Source organism: Cervus elaphus, chromosome 24, assembly GCF_910594005.1.
Source record: "Cervus elaphus chromosome 24, mCerEla1.1, whole genome shotgun sequence".
Lineage (NCBI taxonomy): Eukaryota > Metazoa > Chordata > Mammalia > Artiodactyla > Cervidae > Cervus > Cervus elaphus.
In genome coordinates this window covers 40,604,642-40,629,449 of record NC_057838.1, presented here as the reverse complement: position 1 = coordinate 40,629,449, position 24,808 = coordinate 40,604,642, and the positions used below count along the sequence as shown (strand labels likewise).

General features: G+C 38.9%; 1 protein-coding gene and 1 pseudogene across 1 annotated transcript in view; one reads left to right on the top strand and one right to left on the bottom strand.

Annotated features, from left to right (window-relative positions):
• SHQ1 (SHQ1, H/ACA ribonucleoprotein assembly factor) overlaps nucleotides 1–24,808 on the bottom strand; it is a 95,511-nt gene that overhangs the window by 23,968 nt on the left and 46,735 nt on the right. Inside the window, exon 10 of the mRNA XM_043886521.1 lies at nucleotides 15,017–15,137. Within this exon, the coding sequence (XP_043742456.1) occupies nucleotides 15,017–15,137 (121 nt within the window). The remainder of the gene's footprint in view (nucleotides 1–15,016; nucleotides 15,138–24,808) is intronic.
• LOC122683035 lies at nucleotides 10,889–11,240 on the top strand (annotated as a pseudogene).

The following is a 24,808-nucleotide window of genomic DNA, read 5'->3' as shown; positions in this document are numbered from 1 at the left end:
GGGATTGGAATGAAAACTGACCTTTTCCAGTCCTGTGGCCACTGCTGGGTTTTCCAAATTTGCTGGCAAATTTGTGCAGCACTTTCACAGCATCATCTTTCAGGATTAAAAAAAGCTCAACTAGAATTCCATCAACTCCACTAGCTTTGTTTGTAGTGATGCTTCCTAAGGCCCACTTGACTTCACATTCCAGGATGTTTGGCTCTAGGTGAGTGATCACACCATTGTGATTATCTGGGTTGTGAAGATCTTTTTTGTACAATTCTTCTGTGTATTCTTGCCACCTCTTCTTAATACCTTCTGCTTCTGTTAGGTCCCTACTATTTCTGTCCTTTATCGAGCCTATCTTTGCATGAAATGTTCCCTTGGTATCTCTAATTTTCTTGAAGAGATCTCTAGTCTTTCCCATTCTGTTGTTTTCCTCTATTTCTTTGCATTGATCACTGAGGAAAGCTCTCTTATCCTTGCTGTTCTTTGGAACTGTGCATTCAAATGGGTATATCTTTCCTTCTCTTCTTTGCTTTTTGCTTCCCTTCTTTTCACAGCTATTTGTATGGCCTCCTCAGACAGCCATTTTGCTTTTTTGCATTTCTTTCTCTTGGGGATGGTCTTGATTCCTATTTCCTGTACAATGCCACGAACCTCCATCTGTAGTTCATCAGGCACTCACTATCAGATCTAGTCCCTTAAATCTATTTCCCACTTTCACTGTATAGTCATAAGGGATTTGATTTAGGTCATACCTGAATGGTCTAGTAGCAGATTAAAGAAGAAAATCCTTAAGATCATCCCAAAAGATGAGGCAAATATGTGATAAAATTTGATGACCATTTGGGATTGTAACTCTTAGCAAAAACTATGAATAACAGGAACCTTTCTTAACATGATATAGGCTATCTACGAAAGCCTGCAGCAAACACCAATTTAATGGTGAATTGCTGAAAGTTTTTTCTAAAAAATAAAGAGCAAGATAAGAAGTACTTTACCACTACATCTATTCAGTATTTTACTGGAGGGTCTAGTCAGTCTAATATGATGAAGAAAAAGACAAAAGGAAATAAAAGATATAAAGATTGGAAAAGAAGAAATCTAACTGCTATTATTTGCATTGCTATCATTGCCTATATCAAAAACTGGGAAGAAACTGTATGTAAGTTGATAATAGAGTTTAACAAGGTAGCTGGATACAAAAATCAGTATTAAAAAATGAATTATATTTCTGCATATTTTAAACAAGAAGTTTGAAAATTAAATTTTTTTAAAAAATACCATTTATAATAGCAAAGCAAAAACTAAAGCAGTAAATCTAGCAAAACATGTGTAAAGTTTTTATGGAGTATTATTATGCAATTTCATTAAAAGACATCTAAGAAAACTTAAGAGAGTCACACCATGTTATTGCAAAGAGATGAAATGTTTTGGTCTCCCCAAACTGATAAATAGATTCAAAGCAATTCCAGTCAAAGTGTTATTCATGGAATTTGACAAGCTGATTCTAAGATACAAAGCTGCAGTAATTAAGAAAGTATGGTATTGGCAAATGATAGACAAGTAAATCAGTGAAACTGAAGAGACAACCCAGAGGCAGATCCGTGTATATATGTAAACTTGATGTATGACAGAGTGAGCACTGCAGGATGCATAGGGAAAGGATGGACTATTTAATAAATGAAGCCGGAATAAGGTTATCCATATGGGGAAAAAATGAAACTGGATCCCCTACCTCATAAAACATACAAAAATCAGTTCCAGGTGGACTAAAGACTTAGATGCTAAACCCAAGGGAATAAAAATTTTAGAAGATACTATATGAGAATATCTTTATGACAAGCAAATCAAAAAACTTTCTTAAAGAAGAAACAAAAAGCATACCTAAAAAGGAACATATTGATAAATCCTACAATGTTAAAATTAAAAACTTCTGTTTATATAGACACTACAAGGAGACTGGAAGATAAACTACAAAATGGGGGGAAATGTTTGCAACATATTTAATCAATAAAGGACTAGTATCCAGACTATCAGAGAAATCTAAAAATCAAAAAGAAAAAGATAGGCCTAATGAAAATTAGGCCAATACAACAGACAGATATTTCACAAAAGAAGGAACATGAATGGCTAATAAATATGAAAGGATGCTTAGATCCACTTGTTACCAAGAAAGTGAAAATTACAAAAGAAACTCTTTCACAGCCTTGGAGAATGTCAAATTTTAAAATGTGAACAATACAAGTGCTGATATGAAGGATGAGCTATGGAATAAGTTGAAATAAATTGGTACAGCCACTTTGGAAAATAGTTTGGCATTACCCAGTAAAGTCTAACTGGCCTATAGCCATCCTCTAAATCCCAGCAATTCCACTCCGGAGTAAAAGGGCTTACTCAAAAAGTTGCACAAGTGTACCATGAAGCATGAACAAATATGTTCAGAGCAGGATTTTTCTCATAACCCAAAATGGGAACCATTCATCAGCAATACAATACACATTACAATAGATAAGCAAATTGCAGTCGATTCACACAGCAGGAAAATAAACTATACCTATGTGCATCATCTTCCCTGGTGACTTCCCTGGTGGATCAGACAGTAAAGAATCTGCCTACAATGTAGGAGACCCAGGTTCAATTCCTGGGTCAGGAAGATCCCCTGGAGAAGGGAACAGCAACCCAGTATTCTTGCCTGGAGAATTCCATGGACAGATAAGCCTGGGGAGTAAAGTCCATGGGGTTGTAAAGAGTCGGACACGACTGAGTGACTAACACTTTCATTTTCTATATGCATCATCATGGATAAATCCAAAAAAAAAGGAAAAGAAAAAACATTATGTGAGAATTGCAAGTAACAGCAGAACACATACAGTATGATTCCATTTACATACAGTTCAGAAGCAAGTAAAACTAAAACTAAACTTGGGATAAATACATCGATGGCAAAACCATAAGGAAAAGCAAGGTAATGATTAACACAAAATTCAGAATTGTGGTTAGCAAACTGGGACTGCTCCCATAGGGTGCCTCTAGGAAACTGGTAATGCTCTACTTCTTAGGATTGGTGGTAAATATATGCATGTTCACTTCTTTTATTATTCTTAAAGTGTACACATTTATCTTATTGTAATATTTCATAAGAAAATATTTTTTAAAAATAAACTTTACAAACATACAAAAAAGGCAAATAAGCTAGATAACTGAACCCAATAGTTCCATTAAAGAATTAAAAAAAAAAAATCCACAGAGGCAAAGAAAGAAAACCATTAGTTTTAGCAGACCACCCCAAAAGAAGGTAAGTTCTGTAAATAGAGGAATTTTTCTAACAAAAGTCAACAGCCTGAGAATTATTTTTCCCAAATGCATTCTCATCACTTCTTCAGCTGTGCAAGCCACAAACTCAGGCATAATCTTCCATGATATCTTTTCCCTCTCTCCCCAAATTCATTTTAGTTTCTAAATTCTAATTTCCTGGTCAGGTTACATTCATCCTTTACAAGAACCTTTCTAGCTGGTACAACATGCAATTCACACTATTATCCTAGTGATCTCCCATCATGTACCCAAGATCTTTTTCCAGCTTCCCACTGCACTTAAGATAAAGATTCTTAACATTACATAGAAGCTACTCTACAGTCTGGGCCCTGCCTGAATCACCAGTCACATCCTGATCCATCCACACACACACATACACCTTTTAGGTTTCAGACACTCTGGCTGAACATCCTATGTTCCTTCAGTTTCTTGAACACATATAAAATTCCCTCCTGCCACAAGGCCTCTGCAAATAGTTGACTTACTACATTCTAGGTGAAATCCTAGAATGCTAAAATTCACCACTTCTTTTAACTCCTGGTTGGGCAGATGCTCAATAATTATTTTTTCAAATCAGTAATTAACAATAAAATAACAAAATCATTCTTCACAGAATCATACATCTTGAGAAAGAACCTCTATCTCATCCCACTCCCAGACCTATATAATCATCCATTTCAAATTTCAATCATTTTGCCTCATAATGATAGTCATCTTTTTGTTCTTTCATACTATAGGTTAACAATAAGAAGCTCAAAAGCAAAAGACAAAGCCTCTGTAGCCCAAAGTGTCCAAGAAATATGTGCTACCATTGTGACAAAGGCCCTGCCTTCCAAGTCAGGCTTCTCTCTCTCAACTAAGCAAACAGAACATACAACTTAAGCAGGAAGGGACCATTTCATAGCTAGCATAAATCTCAAGCTCCAAAAGTTGAGTTTCTATGTCTTCAGCTAAATTCAAGCAATTGGCAGAGGCTGACTGGAGTCCCTGAACCTCAACTGCAGTTTCTTAGGCAAAACAACCCCTTCCCAGCCATAATTCAGGCTGAGAATAAATATACTGCTTCCGTTTGGAAACAACGATGGTTGTTCCTCTAAACTTCAGACCATTATTTTTAAAAATAATGGTACCCACAAAACATGACTTTTGCTACTGATCCATATATTAAATATTAGTGAAGCTGAATATTTTTCTTAATAAACACAGATCTATACAGTTTTCCTGCATGCTAAAAACACTGTTTTATGCTCTCCATGGCCTAAGATCACCTCACTTTGGAGGCGACTGCAATAGATTTGGAAAATAAACATCTAAATTGTAACCACAATTTTACAGTATTAGAAAACTATGCATGAAAAAGAGATAAGATAAACATAAAATAAAACTAGAAAACAGTACGCTTCATGAAAATACTACATCATTTTAACAAAAGCAGAAGCTTCTAGGAGGAAAAGACAACACAAGCATGGAAGAGCTGACACTTTCCTTAGTGTAAACCTTCTAAAAGGCCACACTAAATGAAAACATCTAGAAATGGACCAGGAATTTGCTGAAACCCATCCATTTAAAAAAGAATCTGTCAAATTCTCTCAATGCTCTATTAATATCTATATTTTACAAGATAAAAACTATTTCCTGGAAAGCTTTTTAAACTGAGAACAGCAAATAATCAATGATAAAATTATCTACAATAAATGTTATGCATCACTTACAATCAAGGAATAAACCTCAGAGGCCCTTTTCCAACATCATTTCCCATCCCAGGCAGAATACTCTCTAAAGCTCTATTTATAATTTTCTCAGCTTCTATTTATTCAGGAAAGTAGTCAGAGCAGGAAATGGGACCAGTCAAATGATCACAATCAATCTCATCACCTTCACAACATGCTGTGAATGTAATTAATCCTCTATTTATTTAGGGGACTTCACACCCCTTACATTAGGACAGCAACTCCCTGCTGGCTTAGGTTGAGATAATTATGTTATAACAAGGATTGGGTTTCAATCATATTTGGCAGAAGAAAAAGGAAACTGTACTTGGAAGTTGTCGGTTTTTTAAAAAAAGCTTTCTTGTGACTCCATTCAAAGGACGCTCTTGACAAAGCTCTTCTTAAACAGAGCACTTTCTAAGTACGATAACCACCACATACACCACATTAATCAATGTAAGCCTCTTCTCTGAATGAGACGTGAAGACCATCCAAGCAAGGGAAAATTCTATCTGAAGCAGAAAATACTGGTTTACAAAAGCTGACTACATCAATCCCCACCTGAACTCACTTGATCCTACAGGGCTTCTCCACTGAGAATCCTCCCAAGACCTTTGACATGCAAAAACTACATTAGAGCAAGAGAGGTGAAGGAACATACCAATTTGCTCACACAGTAGCTAATTATACTCCGTGAAAAGCCAGGGCTCCAGCAAGCCAAAACCAAGGATGTGAGAAGTCTGAAGCCAAGTATCCAAAAACAAAACGAGTAAGGACAGAGACAAAAACCAAACACAGCCACCCAGCTGTAGCTCTTGAATGGGCGTGACACACACAAACCTCCATGTAGCAATAAACGCAGGCACTTTCCGGTTTGGGAGCTGCCAAGTCACCCCTGAAAGTTTCTTTTTTACAAGAACTTGTATTCACACTTTCTTCACTAAATCCTCCACCTTTAGAAAATCAGTCAGAAAATATAAAGTCTTACTTTATTTTTACAAATCTGTTCTATTTTTATTAATCTAGCAAAATCACAATACCCACAGTATAGGTACAAGTAAAAATGATAAATGAATTATGTCTTCAAATTTCTAAAAATTCTCCCACCTGCCAAACATATTTTTTCCCCAAGGTCTGGATTAGAACGTTTGTATGTATTAAGCCCCTCAGATAAATCTTAACATATCACAATAATATTTTATTGCCTTTTGATAACATTTAAGCTCTTGAAAAAACAAAACATGCAAGAAACGGAGCTTGACTGATCTGAGTTCCCGTTCTTAATAAAAAACAAAACAAAACATGATAACCTGAACGAGGAAAAGGATATTAGTTAAGAAGTAGGAAAATCTAAATAAATCTATGGGCTTTAGCTAATAATAATGTATCAATAATGATTCTTTGTGACAAAACACATATGGATATAGAAAGTTAATTATAGGGGAAACTGAGTCTGGGGCATCTGGGAACTCTCTAAACCATATTCATAATTTTTCTATAAATCTAAAACTATTCCAAAATAAAAATGCTACTAAAAAAAAAAAGGATATTACAAATTTTAAAAAACAACAACAAAAAGCTCCACAAACCTTGGGACATTCAGATACAGGATTCTTTGACAAGTTTTCTCAATGTATATAGTTACAGGGAGCATTCATATCTTTACAAAGGGTTATTTTGACCTGAACTCTTTAGGAACATTCATAATCCCATGATTCACTGGCACATTTCTTGTTAGAGAAGTCTAATGAAGAGCAGCAGCCCCCAGTGGGCATTGCTGAACTACTGGTGATAAGGTGAAGAACCATTAAGTAAATCCTTTCTATATGAAACCTCACTGAAGGGCTACAAGTGAATGGAGATTGGCATGTACTAATCTTTTCTTATGGAGATAAAACCCACTCCCATCCAGGATGAATTTGTGGATTTAATTAAAAATAAACAGTAAAACTGAAGAGCAACTTGACAGGCCAGAATAAGCACCTTACCAAGAATGATTTCAATTCAAGGGAGGTTTAACTTGCTTGAAATTCTGCACAATTGTCTCTTGAAATTTCTACATGCTAATCATTAGCAGCTAATGTAACACTTAATGTTGTACCATTTGTCAGGGAAGGAACTTCCCCTGCAGAAGTGAAACCACCTAGAGTGCCTGATCATCATTTGGTTATGCCTGAATTAAACAGACCTCTGAAATCAGCCACAGCACTGTATTTTTATTATAAGCATCAGTGACATGGGCAGCAGGGCTCTCCCTCAGTTATAGTTCAGATAGGTGTCATGAAATTACAGCAGTCCTCTTCGAGGGTCTGCATGCCACATATGCACCACACCCTGCTTTGAGAAAGGCCACTCACTAGTGACAAAGTGGGCCCTGGGACTATGTGTATACCACTTTAGGGGGCACATGCCCACTGTGATCAAGGCAACTAGACCAGAAACAAACACTGACCCACACTGGATCAACCATATGCTCCTCCCTTGGAATCACAAGCAAGGGACTCTAGTCCATCTCTACTGAAACTAGGCACATGGAAACTCAGAGCAGTGGAAAAGCCATTCTCCTTCTCATGCATCAAGGAAGTAGAGCAGCAAGGATTTACAGAAAGAAGCAATGTGAGGGACCACAAGTCACCAGAAAGTCAGTCAACTGTCGTACTTTATGCCTTGAGCTCAGGGGTCGAACTGCACACTCCCAGCACCTGGGTCCCAGAAGATAACCGACAGCCTTCTGATGACATCCCCATTTTTACTATAGAAGTCCAGGTGGGTTTCTTGTTTGTAACCAAGCGATTTCTAAGTAAAAATACTGTTGTAGTCTCCAGACACTGAAGGGAGAAATAAGGGTTTCATATCTGGCCCTGTTACTAAAATGCCAGGACCCCAGGCTAACTGCAGACTCTCTTATTCAATAATAAAGGGACACTAAAGGACAGATAAGGAGAAGGAAAAGGCAACCCACTCCAGTATTCCTGCCTGGAAAATCCCATGGACGGAGGAGCCTGGTAGGCTATAGTCAATCCGGGGGGGTCGCAAAGAGTCGGACACGACTGAGTGACTTCACTTGCACTTTTGAAAGGACAGATAAAACTTGTGATCCAAAAGCAAAAACGCCTCACATCCATTCTTGCCCTTCAGTGCACCAGAGCTACAACCAGAAAATCTATTCTCCATGTTGCTTACATGTTTGATTTGTCTGCTCCTCTGCATGATGCTGTTCGCCCAGCCTGGAATGCATCTGCTGATTATTATTATACTCATATGTGAAACAGTGCTGTGCAACCAGATACCATTTTCTATGTTTTGCTATTAATTCATATCCCTTCTTTGTCCAACTCTTCTCCATATATCTTTTCCAGCTGTGATCCAAATGTTCCTCTTTTTTCACAGATACTCCTTAGAGATCTCAAATCAACATTTTTAAAACTGAACGCCTCATCTTACCTCCCTTCTCACTTTTCTTCTACCCTATACCGTTCTCCAATACGATTTAATTTCAGCAAATGCACCTCCAACTACCTGGTTTACTGGCCAAGTCAAAATTCAGATCTCATCTTTGACTCCCCCACTTCTCACCATTGCCTGAGATCCAATTCTTATTTGGTCCTCTCTCATACCCCTGACCACTTGTCTCCTGCCCCACTCTCACTGCCCTCATTCAGGCTACAACTGCCTTTTGCTTCCATCACCTTTTCATCTGAAACCAGCCTTTCCAGCTTGAATCTGAGCTCTGCCCCCATGCCAGTTCATTCCCCACAATGTGACCTGACGGACCCTCCCAGAATCTAAATCTCACCATGTCACTCATACACATATCCGAGCACTTAAACTCTTTAGATTCTCCACACTCTTCCAGGATAAATTTCAAACATCTTCATGTGGCCAAGGCTCTATAAGAATCAGCCTCATGTCTTTCCTCTCATTCCTGTACCAAGAGTCAACCAACCTGAGCTTTCAAGCTCTTTAAAAAGTCCATATTCTTTGGTCCCTATTGTCTGAAATACTCTCCATACCTGCTTCCCCATCTGCATCTGACCATCCCCTACTGACCTTTCAGCCCTCAGTTTCAACTCTTCCTTCTGGAAGTGGTTTCCAAGACCCTAAGACTAGGCATGTGGCCTTCTAGCTGGTTCCACAGCACCCATACTTTCCCACTGCAGCCACTATTTGGCTACAGAATAATATTCCCCTTACATCTGTGTTTCCTGCTAGAAGGTCAGCTACAAAGTGGCATGTCTCTTGTTCACCAGAGTGGCTCCATCAACTCAGTTCCTGGCACATGGTAGGGCTTGATAATTAGTGATTAAAAAAAATAAATAATTCCACTTTTACATCCAATGCCGATGTTTTACCTCTACATCAGTTACCACCACTCCCATGGCTTTTGGTAGATAAACCAGGAACAAGAGAAAGCCAAAAGGAAGAGATCTACACTCTTCTCAGGAACATAATTCTTCTCCCTACCAAAACACATACACAGATGAAGCAACCAAAGCAGTATGAAGCAAAGATAAGGTTCTAAGTTTTCTAAAATTTTAAAATTTGAGTGCAGAAATAGCTTGAGTTTATTCACAATTGAGGAAATGTTACTGAAATGCCAGTCTGTGTGTCTGATACACAGTGAGGCCAAACAATGCCAAAACATCAGAGTTTGGAACACAGAAAAGTTAATTGAGAGCCTTGCAAGGAGATGGGTGGCTCCTGCCTTAAAAACCCCAAATTCTCGGAAAGCTTTCCTCACAGAAAAGGTGAGGGAAGGAAGTGGTTAGTTGCTGCAAATTTTTTGGTACCAGATTCTTCATTCTTGAGGTCATGTCAATGATGTTCCTATAAATCTACAATAAACAAATGTTACTCTCTGTTCCGACAACAAAGAGCAAGGTCCCAGGGCACAGCTTTCACCCTCTGAGGTCCAGGTCCTGACTTGAGAGGTTCCCACAGGGCCAGTTACTCTGCCCCAAAACCTTCATATACCACTCGGCCTGGGTCCTCCCGCCAGCGCCCAGGTACTGGCTGAGGAAGCAGATCTCAGCTGGCAGCTCCCTCAGGGTCAGGTCCCCAGATTCTGCCCTGCTGTCATCATGGAGGGAACCAGGCACCTAAGACCCAACTGACCCTCAAGTTCCTCAGGAGGTTGGAATGGCGGGGGCAGGGCCAGAAGAGCGCATGTCAGGCAGACGGCTGCGGCCATCAGGTCACAGAGACAGGGATACAGAAGAGATTCACCTCACCTCAAAGCCGACCCAGCCAGTGGGCTGCCTTGGCGAGGGCTCTGGAGCCCTACAGGACACAGCCCCCAGCCTGTTTCCTGGACCGCTCAGCTCATGCGCTGGCCCAAGGCCAGGCGAGTTAGAGGGCACCGGGAGAAAGCTGGGATCCACCTCTTACCTCACTCTCCACCTCAGGACCACAGTTCCGCTGACCGTTGGCTGAATGGCTTACTAACGGTTGCTGTTTGACAATTATTCATTGTGGGAGGGGCCCAATGCAGAACTGACCAATGGCTGAGCAGGACCACTAACTGTCCCTCCTGGACAGTCATTTGCTTGGGGGAGGGGCCCACTGTGGAAGCCGACCAATAAATAGCGCGCAGCAACCGCCAGGTGTGCCAAGAGCTGCAGCAGAGCAGAGTATGCTGTATTACAGAATCCGAGGTCCAGGATTTAGCAAATAAAACTCTCTAGCAATGGAGTTGTTTACTTCTACAAACTTTGCACATTAGTGTCCAAAGGGCTGCAAGCTAAGATTTCATTTCGCTCTTGAGAGGTTTTGCGCCGGGAGCCGAGTTCCTGGACTGCGGTTCGGCGTGCGGAGCCAGGCTGGCCTGTACCCGGTGGCCACGACTGCGCCCTGTCCCCAGCCGGGCCCCAGGCGCCATGGCGTCCCGCGGGAGGAAGCGAAAGGCCGAGGCGGCGCTGGCCGCAGCGGGAGAAGCCGGCCAGCGGCCAGGAGAGGGGAGTGGAGGGGCCGAGCGTCGTCATCGAGCACTGCACGAGCTGACGTGTCTATGGGCGCAACGCCGCGGCTGTGAGCCAGGCGCTGCGCCTGCAGGCCCCGGAGCTGGCGGTGAAGGTGAACCCCGCCAGGCCGCGGAGGGGCAGCTTCGAGGTGATGCTGCGCGGCAGCAGCGCGGAGCTCTGGACGGGTCTTAAGAAGGGGCCCCCAGGCAAACTCAAGCTTCCGGAGCCTCATGTGGTGCTGGAGGAGCTGAAGAAGTAACTTTCGTAGACAGGTGGGGCAGAAGGCGTCTCGCTGAGCCTCCGTCCCTGGTGATGTTGGAGCATTTATGACGGGACACGGCCAAACTTCAGTCATGTCCCCGAAGCTGTGGTTTCCTCCCCTCCAGAAATGATGGTTCAGTTGTGAGGCAATCCTCTAGTAAGGCATTGAAAAGTTCTTGGATTTGGTTTAATAAAAACTAAAGGATTTGAGTTGATATTAAAAAAAAGTCAATGTATGGCAAAAACCACTATAATATTGTAAAGTAATTAGCCTTCAACTAATAAAAATAAATGGGAAAAAGAAAAAAAAAGATTTCATTTCATGGGGTGGGGTGGGAACAATGCAAAAAAGCAGTGAAAAAAACAAACGCACAAAGAGTATTAATAAGAGGAAACCATTTATCAGTTCAATATAAAAAGGCTCAGTGTTTCAAAGACATATATTTTCTTTTCTCCCCCACAACTACCTACCTTAAAAAACCACACCAGAGAAAACGAAGATATAGAATCTTCATGGACAAGCTCTGACTTATAGTGAAGTTAGCTGGGACTTTAGATTTTAATTATTAAAAAAGAAACATTCAAAATCTTTGACACAGAAAAACAACATCATATTCTATCCTGTGTCATTTTAAAATACACCATGCATTAAAATACTAACACTGAGTGCATTAGATGACGTAATGGAGTGACTTGCTAAAGTCTTATTGTCAATGAGATGCGGGGCTGGAACATATTTTACAGTGTAAGCTTTCCCACTCCAGCTTATACTAAAGAGTGTAAAATGCTAAACTTTCAGTAGGTCAGAACTACCAGTGCTACTGGTGAGCACAGCCCACCAGAAGGAAATCAGGGGAAAGGCGAAATCTTAAATGGAATGTAGCTAAAAATTTCAATAAACAAAAAATAAATAAATAAATAAAAAGAAAAAAGAAAAAATTTCAATAAACATAGGTTAGAATTGATTTACAGTTTGGTTGAGGGGGGAAAAAAAAGAAGTGTTCCTTCAACTGGCTCTATGAGGTACCATTCAGCTGAAATTTATTGTGCTCACAAGGGACTGTAATGGGCGCAGATAGGTGCTTATTCACATGGATTTCAAAATTTTAGAGGAAGAAAGAGATATGCACCTAAATTACTACAATGAGAGGCAGACACAATGTGTGCCCAAGTGATCTCTAAACCAAGTGCTATGGGAACATCCCTGAAGAAGACAGATAAATCCTTAATCCCTCTTCCTGAAGGAAAAGCCCTCTACAGGGAAGGTGCCCCTCTTCACTCTCCACCCCACCCCATATCATGGACAGAGACAACTGCTTGTCTAGGTGGCAGATCTTGGAAAACATGCAACCTGGAGCCAGAAGACCTGAGATTATCACAGACATATCTCTTATAAGATATATGACCTCAAGCAAACCACCTCTGCATGCTGCTACCCAAGTTGTGTTTGTTGCAGAAGCCACCACACTCGAAACTTCCAATGAAGCTTACGATGAAGGATAGCATGAAGCATTTCTTTTTAGAAAAGTAATGTGCAGAGTCTAAAACTCGAAATAAAAATACACGAGTTTCAGTTTTTAAGGTCTGCAAGTGTGCTCTTCAAGACACAAATGTCACAAGGAAAACTAACTATGAAGCCCTAAGGCAAAACCTCACGGTAACTGTTGTCCTAACTTCATTAATTCACCATAAGAATGGCTTTGCTGCCCATATTCCAGTAAGTGTTTGCCAAAGTAAATGTCTGACTGTAAAAATGGAATGCTAGTCAGAATGTAGCACTTATCTGGTACATCAAATAAAATTTTACACAGTCATTATTAAAAATCAAAAACATCAACTAGAGACTAAGGAAAATGCAGAACTATTTTAACACATAAAAATAAGGCACTAGATTTCACTAATAAGTTATCTGGAATAGAAATAGAAAGTGAAAAACTAAGGAAGAAATTAGTTATGAAAATTATGGACATTCACCATAGTATTAATTCAAAGTTCACAATTAAGATGATACTAGAAAGCTCAATTATGCTGTGCTTGAAAAACTAAGAATGAAATTAGAAAATTTAATTAAAATTCAGTTCTCTTACTTCAAGGGGGAGGGGAAAATAGTTAAAACATAACACACAAAGTGAAAACAACACAGCCTACTTAGAGAAAGGAACGTTACAGTCACATGGTAAAGTTGAAAATTTCTTTTCCAAAGCAATTTGAAGATTTCCTGTTGGTTTCTCTCTTCTATTCTGCTCCCTATACATTAACATCTTTTTAAAAATTACTGTTACCGTAACAATGACAAGGAGCCTAAGAATGTTATTTGATTTCCTGCAACTTAAAACAAAGGGAAAAACTTTTAAAGTGAAAGAAAGTCCTATTAATCCCCACATCAACTTGAGGGCATTACACTCTTCTACTTCAATGAAATAAGATCTCTCTAGTCAATAAAGAATGCCACAAACAGAGCAAGGAGGCACTCTCAGAAATGGGATCCTAGCATAAACTTCAATGCTCATTACATGCTTATAAATTCCTCACCCTGAAAGAAAAATGAAAAACCTAAATCCTCACAAATAGACTATTTCAATTTAATTTTATTATGAAAACAACGGGAAATGGCAGCAGGGTATTTGATAAGCTCAATTAGCAGAAGGATCAAATGAAGTGATGACATACCATTATGACCTCAGGGGTTAAAGATGCAATTTTCCATCTGGTGAAATCTAGATTTCTACTCCGAACGCTGACACCACCTGCTGTATGCTATTAGGCATTATCCTGAGCGGTCGCTAAGCATTTTGCTTACAACAGGTACAGCCTCAAGTTTTTTTCTTACTTCACTCTCGCAATATAATTGCTTCCCCATGAACAGAAATCAAAAATAAACTCTATATAATGGCTTGTTCAAAACAGGCATGAAAAGCCATCCTAACGCATTCATTTACCATTCACAGTAACAGTGAAAATATTATCATTTATCTCCTAAGTTACAAATGATATTATGCCATCATTTTCTATAGCACCTAAGAATTATTCTAATCAAAGGCTCTTTTTGTATGTTCTCAATTAACAGTCTCCTGCTACTAAAATGGATATTTTGACCATGTCTGATAAGAATCAGGTCTATAGAACATTCTTAAAAAAATGAAAATTCATTGTATTTTTAAACTTGGTAAGAAATCTTGAGTGAGACAACGGTAAACAATTAAAAATTTTTTTTTTTACATACCAAGTTCAAGGAGCTCATTTCTTCGTGTTCAGACCCTTAGATACATTTAATTGGGCTCTGAAAGTTGTGCTTATACTCTGAATAAAGGATTCCATTCACCAGTGATTAACCAAAGAGGGCACAGTTATTTTTATTAGATCTGATTAGGTCTGCATCCTGTCATGTTACACATACGCTGGCACGCATGTGTGTGCCAAAGCAGGCTTTTAATGCCTGTTTTGAACACTCACACTCCCCTATAGATCAACTACAGATACAGGTTCAGATAGATCAGTCTTGCAATTTCATTGAGAACAGTCAATAGCATAACAATGAATAGTCACAACTGTTTAACACTTATTTTCCAGGCTATTACTAATTTTTTCTAGAAAACTTCACCTTTTTGTCATCTGCACCTTCTCCCTAAGCAACTTCACCAAGTACCCCATGTTGATCCCGTACTTCTCAAGTATTGGTAGGTGTAAAGGTTTCTCCCTAATTAAAACTAATACTCCAGGTTATTTCGCTTTCTTCAGTGTTCCAGAAATGGGAGCATGTAGCACACATAACTCAAAACTTACTTGGCTTTCTGAATCCACACACAGTAGTCTGAGATGTAGAGATCATTTAGAATATAAGCTGGGTCATTTTCCTGAAAAATTTTGTGAATGTCCAGTAGACACTTTAAAACTGCACTTTTTCCTAAAAAAAGAAATTGAAAAAAATGAAATTATCCTTAAGAAAAAAATCTGATTTTTTTAACTGAGAAATTCACATACTGAGGAGTAACATGTACAGCAGCTCAGAGTTTTAACCATTTTTTAATATTTTTCATATTCTTTTATTGCAGGATATCATATCAGTATCATTAAGTCCAAACCTCTTTATTTCCTTCCTGAAGAATTATAGAAAAATCTCTATATTCTTATAGTTGATTACGGTTACCATAAAAACACCATAAGATATGACAAGGTACATTAAATAACAAGGAGAGAAGTTATCATAAGTAAATGAATATTTAATGTATCATAGCTTTAATTAGATAATATTTCTCTAATTCAAGCTTTCAAAATACCACAGAAAATTATATTTTCAATGTCTCTATTTCTTAAATCAATATTTTTTGTCAAGGAATTACCTAGAACAAACATAAATTTTTCCACCTTAAAGAAATGAAGAAAACTCAGACTGAAAAATATAAAATATCATAACTCTACTTAAAAAAACAAACTGACAAAATCATTTGGAAAAAAGAGATCAAGTATCGAAGTCTTGTCCAACTTAATTACTTCCTTCTGATTGTTTAGTTTGGTTCAGTTCAGTCGCTCAGTCGTGTCCAACTCTTTGTGACCCCATGGACTGCAGCACGCCAGGCCTCCCTGGCCATCATCAACTCTGGGAGTTTACTCAAACTCATATCCATTGAGCCAGTCTGTCATTCCCTTCTCCTTCCACCTTCAATCTTTCCCAGCATCAGGGTCTTTTTAGAGTCAGTTCTTCCAATTGGAAGAGTCCTTCCAGTGAATATTCAGGACTGATTTCCTTTAGGATGGACTGGCTGGATCTCCTTGCAGTCCAAGGGACTCTCAAGAGTCTTCTCCAACACCACAATTCAAAAGCATCAATTTTTCAGTGCTCAGCTTTCCTTATAGTCCAACTCTCACATTCATACATGACTACTGGAAAACCACAGCTTTGACTAGACGGACCTTTGTTGACAAAGTAATGTCTCTGTTTTTTAATATAGTGTCTAGGTTGGTCATAACTTTTCTTCCAAGGAGCAAGCGTCTTTTAATTTCATGGCTGCAGTCACCATCTGCAGTGATTTTGGAGGCCAGAATAATAAAAGTCTGTCACTGTTTGCACTGTTTCCCCATCTATTTGCCTTGAAGTGATGGAACCAGATGCCATGATCTTAGCTTTCTGAATGTTGAGCTTTAAGCCAACTGTTCACTCTCCTCTTTCACTTTCATCAAGAGGCTCTTTAGTTCTTCTTTGCTTTCTGCCATCAGGGTGATGTCATCTGCATAACTGAGGTTATTGATATTTCTGCTGGCAATCTTGATTCCAGCTTGTGCTTCCTCCAGCCCAGTGTTTCTCATGATGTACTCTGCATATAAGTTAAATAAGCAGGGTGACAATATACAGCCTTGATGTACTCCTTTCCTGACTTGGAACCAGTCTGTTGTTCCACGTCTGGTTCTCACTGTTGCTTCTTGACCTGCATACATATTTCTCAGGAGGCAGGTCAGGTGATCTGGTATTCCCATCTCTTGAAAAATTTTCCACAGTTTGTTGTGATCCACACAGTTGAAGGCTTTGGCATAGTCAATAAAGCAGAAGTAGATGTTTTTCTGGAACTCTTGCTTTTTCGATGATCCAATGGATGTTGGCAATTTGATCTCTGGTTCCTCTGCCTTTTCTAAATCCTGATTGTTAAATGAACCTATTTTAACCCAAAGCCAAACTTACAAAAACAACCTTTCACAACTCAGCAACAACTCTCTAGGTGTTCCAAACTTCAAGATAGTCCCTGAAATTTATCAACTATAAGGCAAATTACTAAATCTATAGTAGTAGCACTTCCTTTGATCTCTGAAATACAGCATTTTCAGTTTAACTGCTTTATTCTTATCTTTATAGTCCTAAAACATGAAAATACTGTTTATTGATTTCGTGAAGACACTGGATGTGCTTTCACTTACATTTCCCACCTGACTTTCAGACATGATAAAAGCATCATGAGCTACTTAATAACACCTCAAGATGCCAAAACTGCAGCCACTAAATTTTTAGCACAATTAACCCTAGAAACTAAGCTTCGAAAGAGGAGGAACTTCTATTTTTTCCTCAATACCTAGAACAGAACCCCGTAGCAGCAGATTTTTAAGTATTTTAATGATGAGTGAATGACACAGTAATCACCTGCTTTGTTGTTGTTTAGTTGCTAAGTCACATCCAACTCTTTTATGACCCCATGGACTGTAGCCTGCCAGGCTCCTCTGACCATGGGATTTCCCAGGGAAGAATACTGGCGTGGGTTGCCATTTCCTTCTCCAGGGGATCTTCCCCCAGGGATCAAACCTGCATCTCCTGCATTGGCAGGTAGGTTCTTTACCACTGAGCCACCAGGGAAATCCAATCGCCTGCTTAAACCCTTGCAATTTTGCCAATCACCTAGCCTCACACACCAAGCCCTGATAATTTTTCCCTGGAAATGCCTCTCAGAGCTACCCTTTCTCCACCACTTCCCAACAACCCATCGTCACTCATCCTAAATTATAAATTCTTTTGCATCCCTCAGATTGCAGACTCTATCCTGTCAAGCCCTCTCATACATTTTGATGCGCTGTTTTCATCAAGTGCTTCCCTGCATTTGTTTGCAAGGCTCTATGGCCCAGTCTGTGCCTTGATTGGTTCCCCACATCTGGAAGGCCTACACTTTTTCATTCCACCTAGTAGAATCCTAGCCTGCCTTCACAGCTCAGCTCAAGTCTTCCTCCTTCCGGAGGCCTGGACTGACTTGCCCAGGCATCACAGTTATTGATCCAAAGGAGAGAAGTGGAAAGAAAACACAGTTGATTCTCCCCATAACCTCTCTTAATCATTTCAAAGAAAGACAAACTGAGACTCAAGGACTGTAAGATACTCACAGTGCCCTTAAGTGGAGGATCTAAATTCTGATCTTACTGACTCCAGAAGCTAGTCTGTTCTTGGCCCATTTGGTTATATCACATTTTTATTATTCAACAGTTAAGGGAAAGTGAAGTGAAGTCACTCAGTCGTGTCCAACTCTTTGCGACTCCGTGGACTGTAGCCCACCAGGCTCCTCCATCCATGGGATTCTCCAGGCAAGAATACTGGAGTGGGCTGCCATTTGGGGGTACTAAATTCAAAACAGAGACCATGTCTTTTTCAAAAATGTTCACGATTTATGTGGATTCCTTATATGCAGAGGGAAAGAATGTCAATAAACACTTCACTGCTCAAGGGATTAAGAGAAATAAATACTTAGAAGGCCTGAAACTACATTTGGTTAAGTCAAGGTCTTTGTGTCTTATCAAAGTGGCCCAGGGTAACTGTATCTAATGAGGAGTGTGGATCTCCATCTCCCCACCATGACAGACCTATTTTAATTACAAAGTAGGTAACCTTGAAGGCTGAGTTTGATGACAGGAGGAAGGAACCCAATCATAACTCACAGAACTGATGAAACCAAGTTAGCCATGTTATTCAAACAGGAAAAAATCAAGGGAGAACTAACGAAACTATGAGAATTTTTGGAAACAGTTTAAATTGCAACAGAGGAAAAAAACTGTCAGGGCAAGCATCTGCCAAGTTCTTACTTTCTCTCTCTCTCTTGTTCATGGGGTGGGGAGGGGGACATGGAGTTTTATGACAACTACTAACTTAAAGGTTTAAAAGTCAACCAAAAAAATATTCACTTGAAGCTTACATAAGCTCCTCTATGGCATGATGCCCCAGAATACTGCCTCTCAATACAACATGCCCTACTAATTTAAGAGAGTTAATAGGAAATGCAGGATTTGGAGCTAGGTCGTCTCAGATGGTAAAGAATCTGCCTGCAATGCAGGAGACCCAGGTTAAATCCTGGGATGGGAAGATCCCCTGGAGAAGGGAATGGTAACCCACTCCAGTATTCTTGCCTGAAGAATTCCATGGACAGAGGAGCCTGGTGGGCTACAGTCCATAGGATCGCAGATTCAGACACGACTGAGCAACTAACAAGTTCTTCTTTCTCATAGCGAATAATTCAGTGAGAGAAGAAAAGGGGTAGGTATGCCAGCTTGGAGGGTGGCATGTAAAGGAGCAGAGACCTAAAATGGGGTGGGTTAGGGGAACAACAGAAAGAGACCATTTAGATGGAGCAATGGTTCTAGTAGAGAAACAGGGGAAGTAAACAGATGAGTTTGGCAGAAGTGAGACTGTGACAAGGAAGAGAATATGAAGGTGATCAGGCAGGACTGTGGGGACAAGACCTAAAGGCAGCTGTGGGCAGTAGAGATAAAAGACCCTACATGCCAGAGATTTTCTGAAAGAGTGTGGAATTAAGGTCACATGTTTAATGAGAATTCATTGCAACCATTACCTAATGAAATTATAGGAGCTCTTTTCTACTTGCTAGATGGGATGCTGATTCATGAATCACTGAATAAAGCAAATTAAATAATTCTTTTTAAAGAAATTTCCTAGTTTCATTTAACAGACATGCCTAAAGTAAGGTTGCCCCTTGCTAGGGGCCACAGGCAAGTTTAAATCTTCCAGTTATCACAAAATAATAACAATAATGATAGTAATGCCCAAAGAAATCAATTTTTATAATTTAAAGTGAAGTTACACTGTACTTATGTTCCGATCTCTATTTTATTTAAAAAAAAAAAAGACAAATACACATAGAAAAAAATCTTAAACATGAACACACTCATATTTCTATAGTCACTGAACAAATATGCGGGAGTCTGATGTGTGTCAGGCATGGTTTCACACATGGGATTACGGCTGTTTATTTTTCTTTAAACTTTCCCCCATTTTCTTTTTTTTCAAATATAGTTCATACTTACTTTAATTTTATAGTTCATAACTATGTATAATCTTATTGCAATAAGGGTTAATTCTACAGAGATTCACAGGCCAATCACATTAGGCATTACTAGGACATTCAAAAACTACCTCATATATGGATGTACCTCATATATGGATGCAACTTCACTGATCTTGTAAATTTGAATTTTTTTTACAGCTTAAGATTATTTGCTATTTTAGATGCAGCAGTGTTCTTAAAGGCAATAGATGCCCTGGATATTCTCTTGAAGCAAAACCCAGTGAGGGACAGCCGTGACAACTTGAACTTCTCCCACTGCTCAAGGCTACCCTGGCATCTCCATGGACACGGAAATATCTTTCCCCTCTTTTCAAAATTCTCCACAATAAACATTTAGTAATTTACCAAAATTCATATATTCCTGAGTACATAGCTAACCCTTGAAATATTGACAAAGAATGTTAAAATTTTTTAATTCCTATTTCAATCTGCCTTACCTTGTATTTTTGAACAATAGACAAGCAACATTTAGACCAGGTGATTCTAGAAAATCACATGTCAGGCAGTTTTAGGCATTCTTTCAAAGTTTATGTTTTCATTGTAAGTCTTATTCAAACTATTTTTGCAGTGTGCTATGTGACAAATAAGCTAAAAGGCAACTAGGCTACTTACTGGCAGCTGACACTCTAGAACCAAAAGTACATTAAAACCATCCTGCCCCCAACAATGTATACTGTTACTCCAAGGACATATCTGATCCCGTGTATTCCTACTAAATCACCATAGGTGACTGCAGCATCATAGCCAAGAAGCCTGGGAAGCATGCACTTTTTTTCTTCTCTTTTTTTCATCTCTTGCACTGACTGCTCTTTCTCTAAGTTGCCAACCACTTATCCAACAGCTATGAGCCAAGGAAAGAGCTGGTCCATCTTCAGAGTGTCACATGACCAGCAGCTAGAAGGGGACTCAATGTACCTGCCTCCTGTGAGGTTGTAGCTAGTCGTGGGCTACTTACACTACATATGGGCCTAAAAAATTGTTCAGACCTAAATCTAAAAGAATCATTTCTGCTCCAAGGCACTGCAGATGAGTGACCATTTTCTGCCAGTTCACTGCCTGGCCCAGAGCACAAAAAAGCAGGTACCTTGCACAGTAACCACAGTAACTAATTTCACTGCAGTGATACACTAACAGACCTCGCCAAAGAGTCAGGGATTCTCTATGCTCACCTGGTCCTCAGTGAAGCCAACTCTGTCCATGGAGGAAAGACTTTTGACACCAAGATTTCTCTAAGAGTTTTAAACCAGTGAAGGGACTTCAAATCTAGAAATACGGCACATAATGGACAAGTTCCATGCACGTTTCACTTCTGGGAAAATGACTATCTAATGACAACAGAGAAACAACACCACCACCAACAGACTCATGATAGTAACAATCAGGTGGGCAGTAAGCAGTATTTAACACAGACTGGTTATGCATTCTCCAGCTTTCCTTTAACGGGAATGTAAACTAAGAACAATATGCTTTCCTGTTCTGGACAGATGCGGCATCTCAGATTAATACATCTTAAACCAGAGACAAGATAGAGCTGTTCTAAATTAGAATCCGTTGGCTACCTGAGATCCTCCTATTAGCTGACCAGGTTTGACCATAATCATTCCATGACAGGCCAGCTCATGGTTGAAGGCTCTTAAGAAATGGCTCCCATCTCTAGGAGATTAGAAAAATAGTGGATATTTTTACTGGCTAAAAGCCAGCATAGAAAAAATAATATAAATTGCTAACTCTATACAGTAAGAGCAGAAGTTCTTTTCAACTCTTGGTACATTATAGCTATGATATGACTGTGGTTTTCTGGGTATATAGTTCTGTCCTTTAAAGTTTTGAACCACACATAACAAGAAGCCAAAAAGAGTAAAGGAGAAAGAAACGGTGATTCAAAACATCTGAAGGAAAGCACTGGTTGGCCTTCATTTGTAAGAGCATCTCAAAATAAAACCCAACATGGCTATCATCTTAAAATGAGTAACTTAGTAGATGCCTGCCTAGAATTCGGGGATTTTGATGAGACCATATTATGAGGAGGGATACTTTATGAATTATCTTTAACATTAATTTTCAGAGATCACTGGACCATAAAAAGGGATGACAGAAGAGCTCTATCAAAGTAATCAAAATGAAGAGAATCGAAGTGTGGGAATTTGCTTCAATATCTGGCCCTGCTAGAAAGTAGCATAAAGTCCCTAACAACACAAACATGAGTTAATTTAACTTTATGAAAACTTCTCAGTCTATTTAGTATTTTATCCTTAACTTCTTCAGATGCCGTTTAAGCTCTTATACTTTTGAGTTGTAATAAACACATACTGGAAGCAATGGCAGTTGTTATTTCAAGCACAAATACACAGTCTTAAATCAATTTTTAGACATCTTTTTGTTATTAAAATTACACATATTATCTGTATAGCCACAAATGAAATCAGCACAAAGAAAATATATACTTTATAAATGTTCCCTTTGCCTAGAAAGCACAAACCTCAACCCAAACCTAATTTTCCATCAAGTCTCAAAATGGGCCATGCTTCCTTAGGAACGGGCTGCCAGATAACTGCCCAACCCCACCCTCCTCCAGCCCAAGCTAGTTTGGGTTCTTTCAAAACGCCTGTCACATTGTCTGTTAAGTAATAGCTCTTTAGTTATATTAGTTATTTAGTATATTAGTGTTATATATATATATTAGTTATATTTAGTATATTAGTTATTTAGTTATATTTATTATATAGGTAAATATAAATTATATATTTTAAAATATTTAAATTTTAATATTTAATAAATATTTAAATTTAAATAGTTATCAATATAATGCATTTATTAATTATAGCTATTATTATATATATTTAGTGATATTAATAGTTAATTTAATTTAATAAAAAATTAAATATTTAAATTTCAATGGTTAATAAATATAAATAATATATTAATTACAGTTATTATCATTATATATATTTAGTTATATTAATAGTTAATTAATAGTACTCACCAAGTACTCTCTACATACTGCATCATTTAACCCTATTAGTTTGGTGCTTTCTTGCTCATTTCATAAAAGAGGAAACTGAGGCTCAACTGAAGGTGTTAGCCAAGATCACAGCTAGGAACCAACAGCCATGATGAACACAGGTATGTCTGCGTCCCAGCCACTACATAATACATAGTGTCGCTATTTATCACCTTCTGTGGCAAACCTCTTAATGGGAAAGAACATAGCTTCTCATTTGTCTTCCAGGGTCTAAGACAATGTCTGGCAAATGGTAGGAGCCTGTTCAGTAAAGGCAGATTGCTAATGTAACCCAGAGTACACAAAACTTAAGTTTAAAACCACTTGGTCAGATTGCTCAATTAACTTGTACTAGTTATAACACCTTTGTGATCTGCACCCAAAAGTCAAGGTGTCCTGACAGATGTGTGGTACACAACATGTTTGCCTTCACTTTTTATTTCTATTCCCAACAAGAAAAGGATGTAGCTGTGCCAACTTTCTGATACCACCACACCATCAGAAGTTCAAATAATGAATTTAACCCAAGGCTGCTTTCTGCCTTTTCTGCTCCAACAATCTCTGCTAGATTTGCTGGTTTGAAAGGACAGCCTTGACTTAAGTCTTGACTTCTCCTCCTCAAGTCACGTGTCAAAGCAGCAGTTGTGTCCGTGCAGAAATACATGGCCAGATGTCACCAGAATTACATAATGGCAGCATGACTAATTTCCATTTCTTTAGAGAGTTAAGAGTGAGGCATCCAAGTTCAAGGTAAAACATTAAAAAAAAAAAATCCCATCCATACAGTAACTAAAAAAGTAGGTCAAGAAGCTGAACATGCATGGAAAGAAAGCTCTTAGAGCAGCTGCGATCTAGATCTGAATTCTTTTAAAAATCCACAGGCATCTAAAACTTCTTAATTATGCAGATAAAATTTTATTTCAACTATTCTGCCATGAATATGTCATAGATCTCAATGCCTGGTAGCTCAATTTTAAAATAAATTATTTGTATTGCTGCTTTAATTCTGTAAAAGTTCTGACTTTTTTTTTTTTTTTTTGCAATTAGCTTAGTTTCAAATTGGGAAAACTGAGACTGTACATGCAGTCAGAGAGAAGAAACATACAGGAAAGAAAGACAACCGGATTTCTCAAATGGCATGTAAATGGGAAGAACAAACCCAGTCTGACCAGATTTACAAGTCCCTTTTGGTGACATTAGAAAATTAAGTAGAAAGAGAGGTAAGGGATCTGGGTTTTGTTGTGTTTGGATTTTCTAAGGTTTCCGGTTATAGTCATTTAGAGAACACAGGACCTCCACCTCCTCCCCACACCTCATCTTGGAACCTGCACTGGGATGAGACTGAACCTACGCTGTGATGGAAGGACAGAGACCTGGTGCAAGGCCTCACTGCAGCTGACAACTGGCAGGTCCAAGACAGTGTGAGAAAGACAGGCTGGCTTTGCTTGTCTTCTGAATCACAAACTGACGGCCCACACAGGCTGACCTGGGTGCTCAGATATGCCACAGTTCTTATAGTATGACATTAAATCTTTACATCATTGTTCACATTTCAGACTTTTGAGTAATTTTATACTAAAGATCATGACTTTCTACTCCAAGACCCTAAAGGTGGCAAATCCACATACCCACATGGCGACAACAGGCTACTGATGGGGCATGTATGTCTCCAATTCACACGGGCTTCGGTTCCCACGTTTCTTAAACTCTGCCATTCTCATTAATTTATCTGCTTGGCTAGGTAGGCAT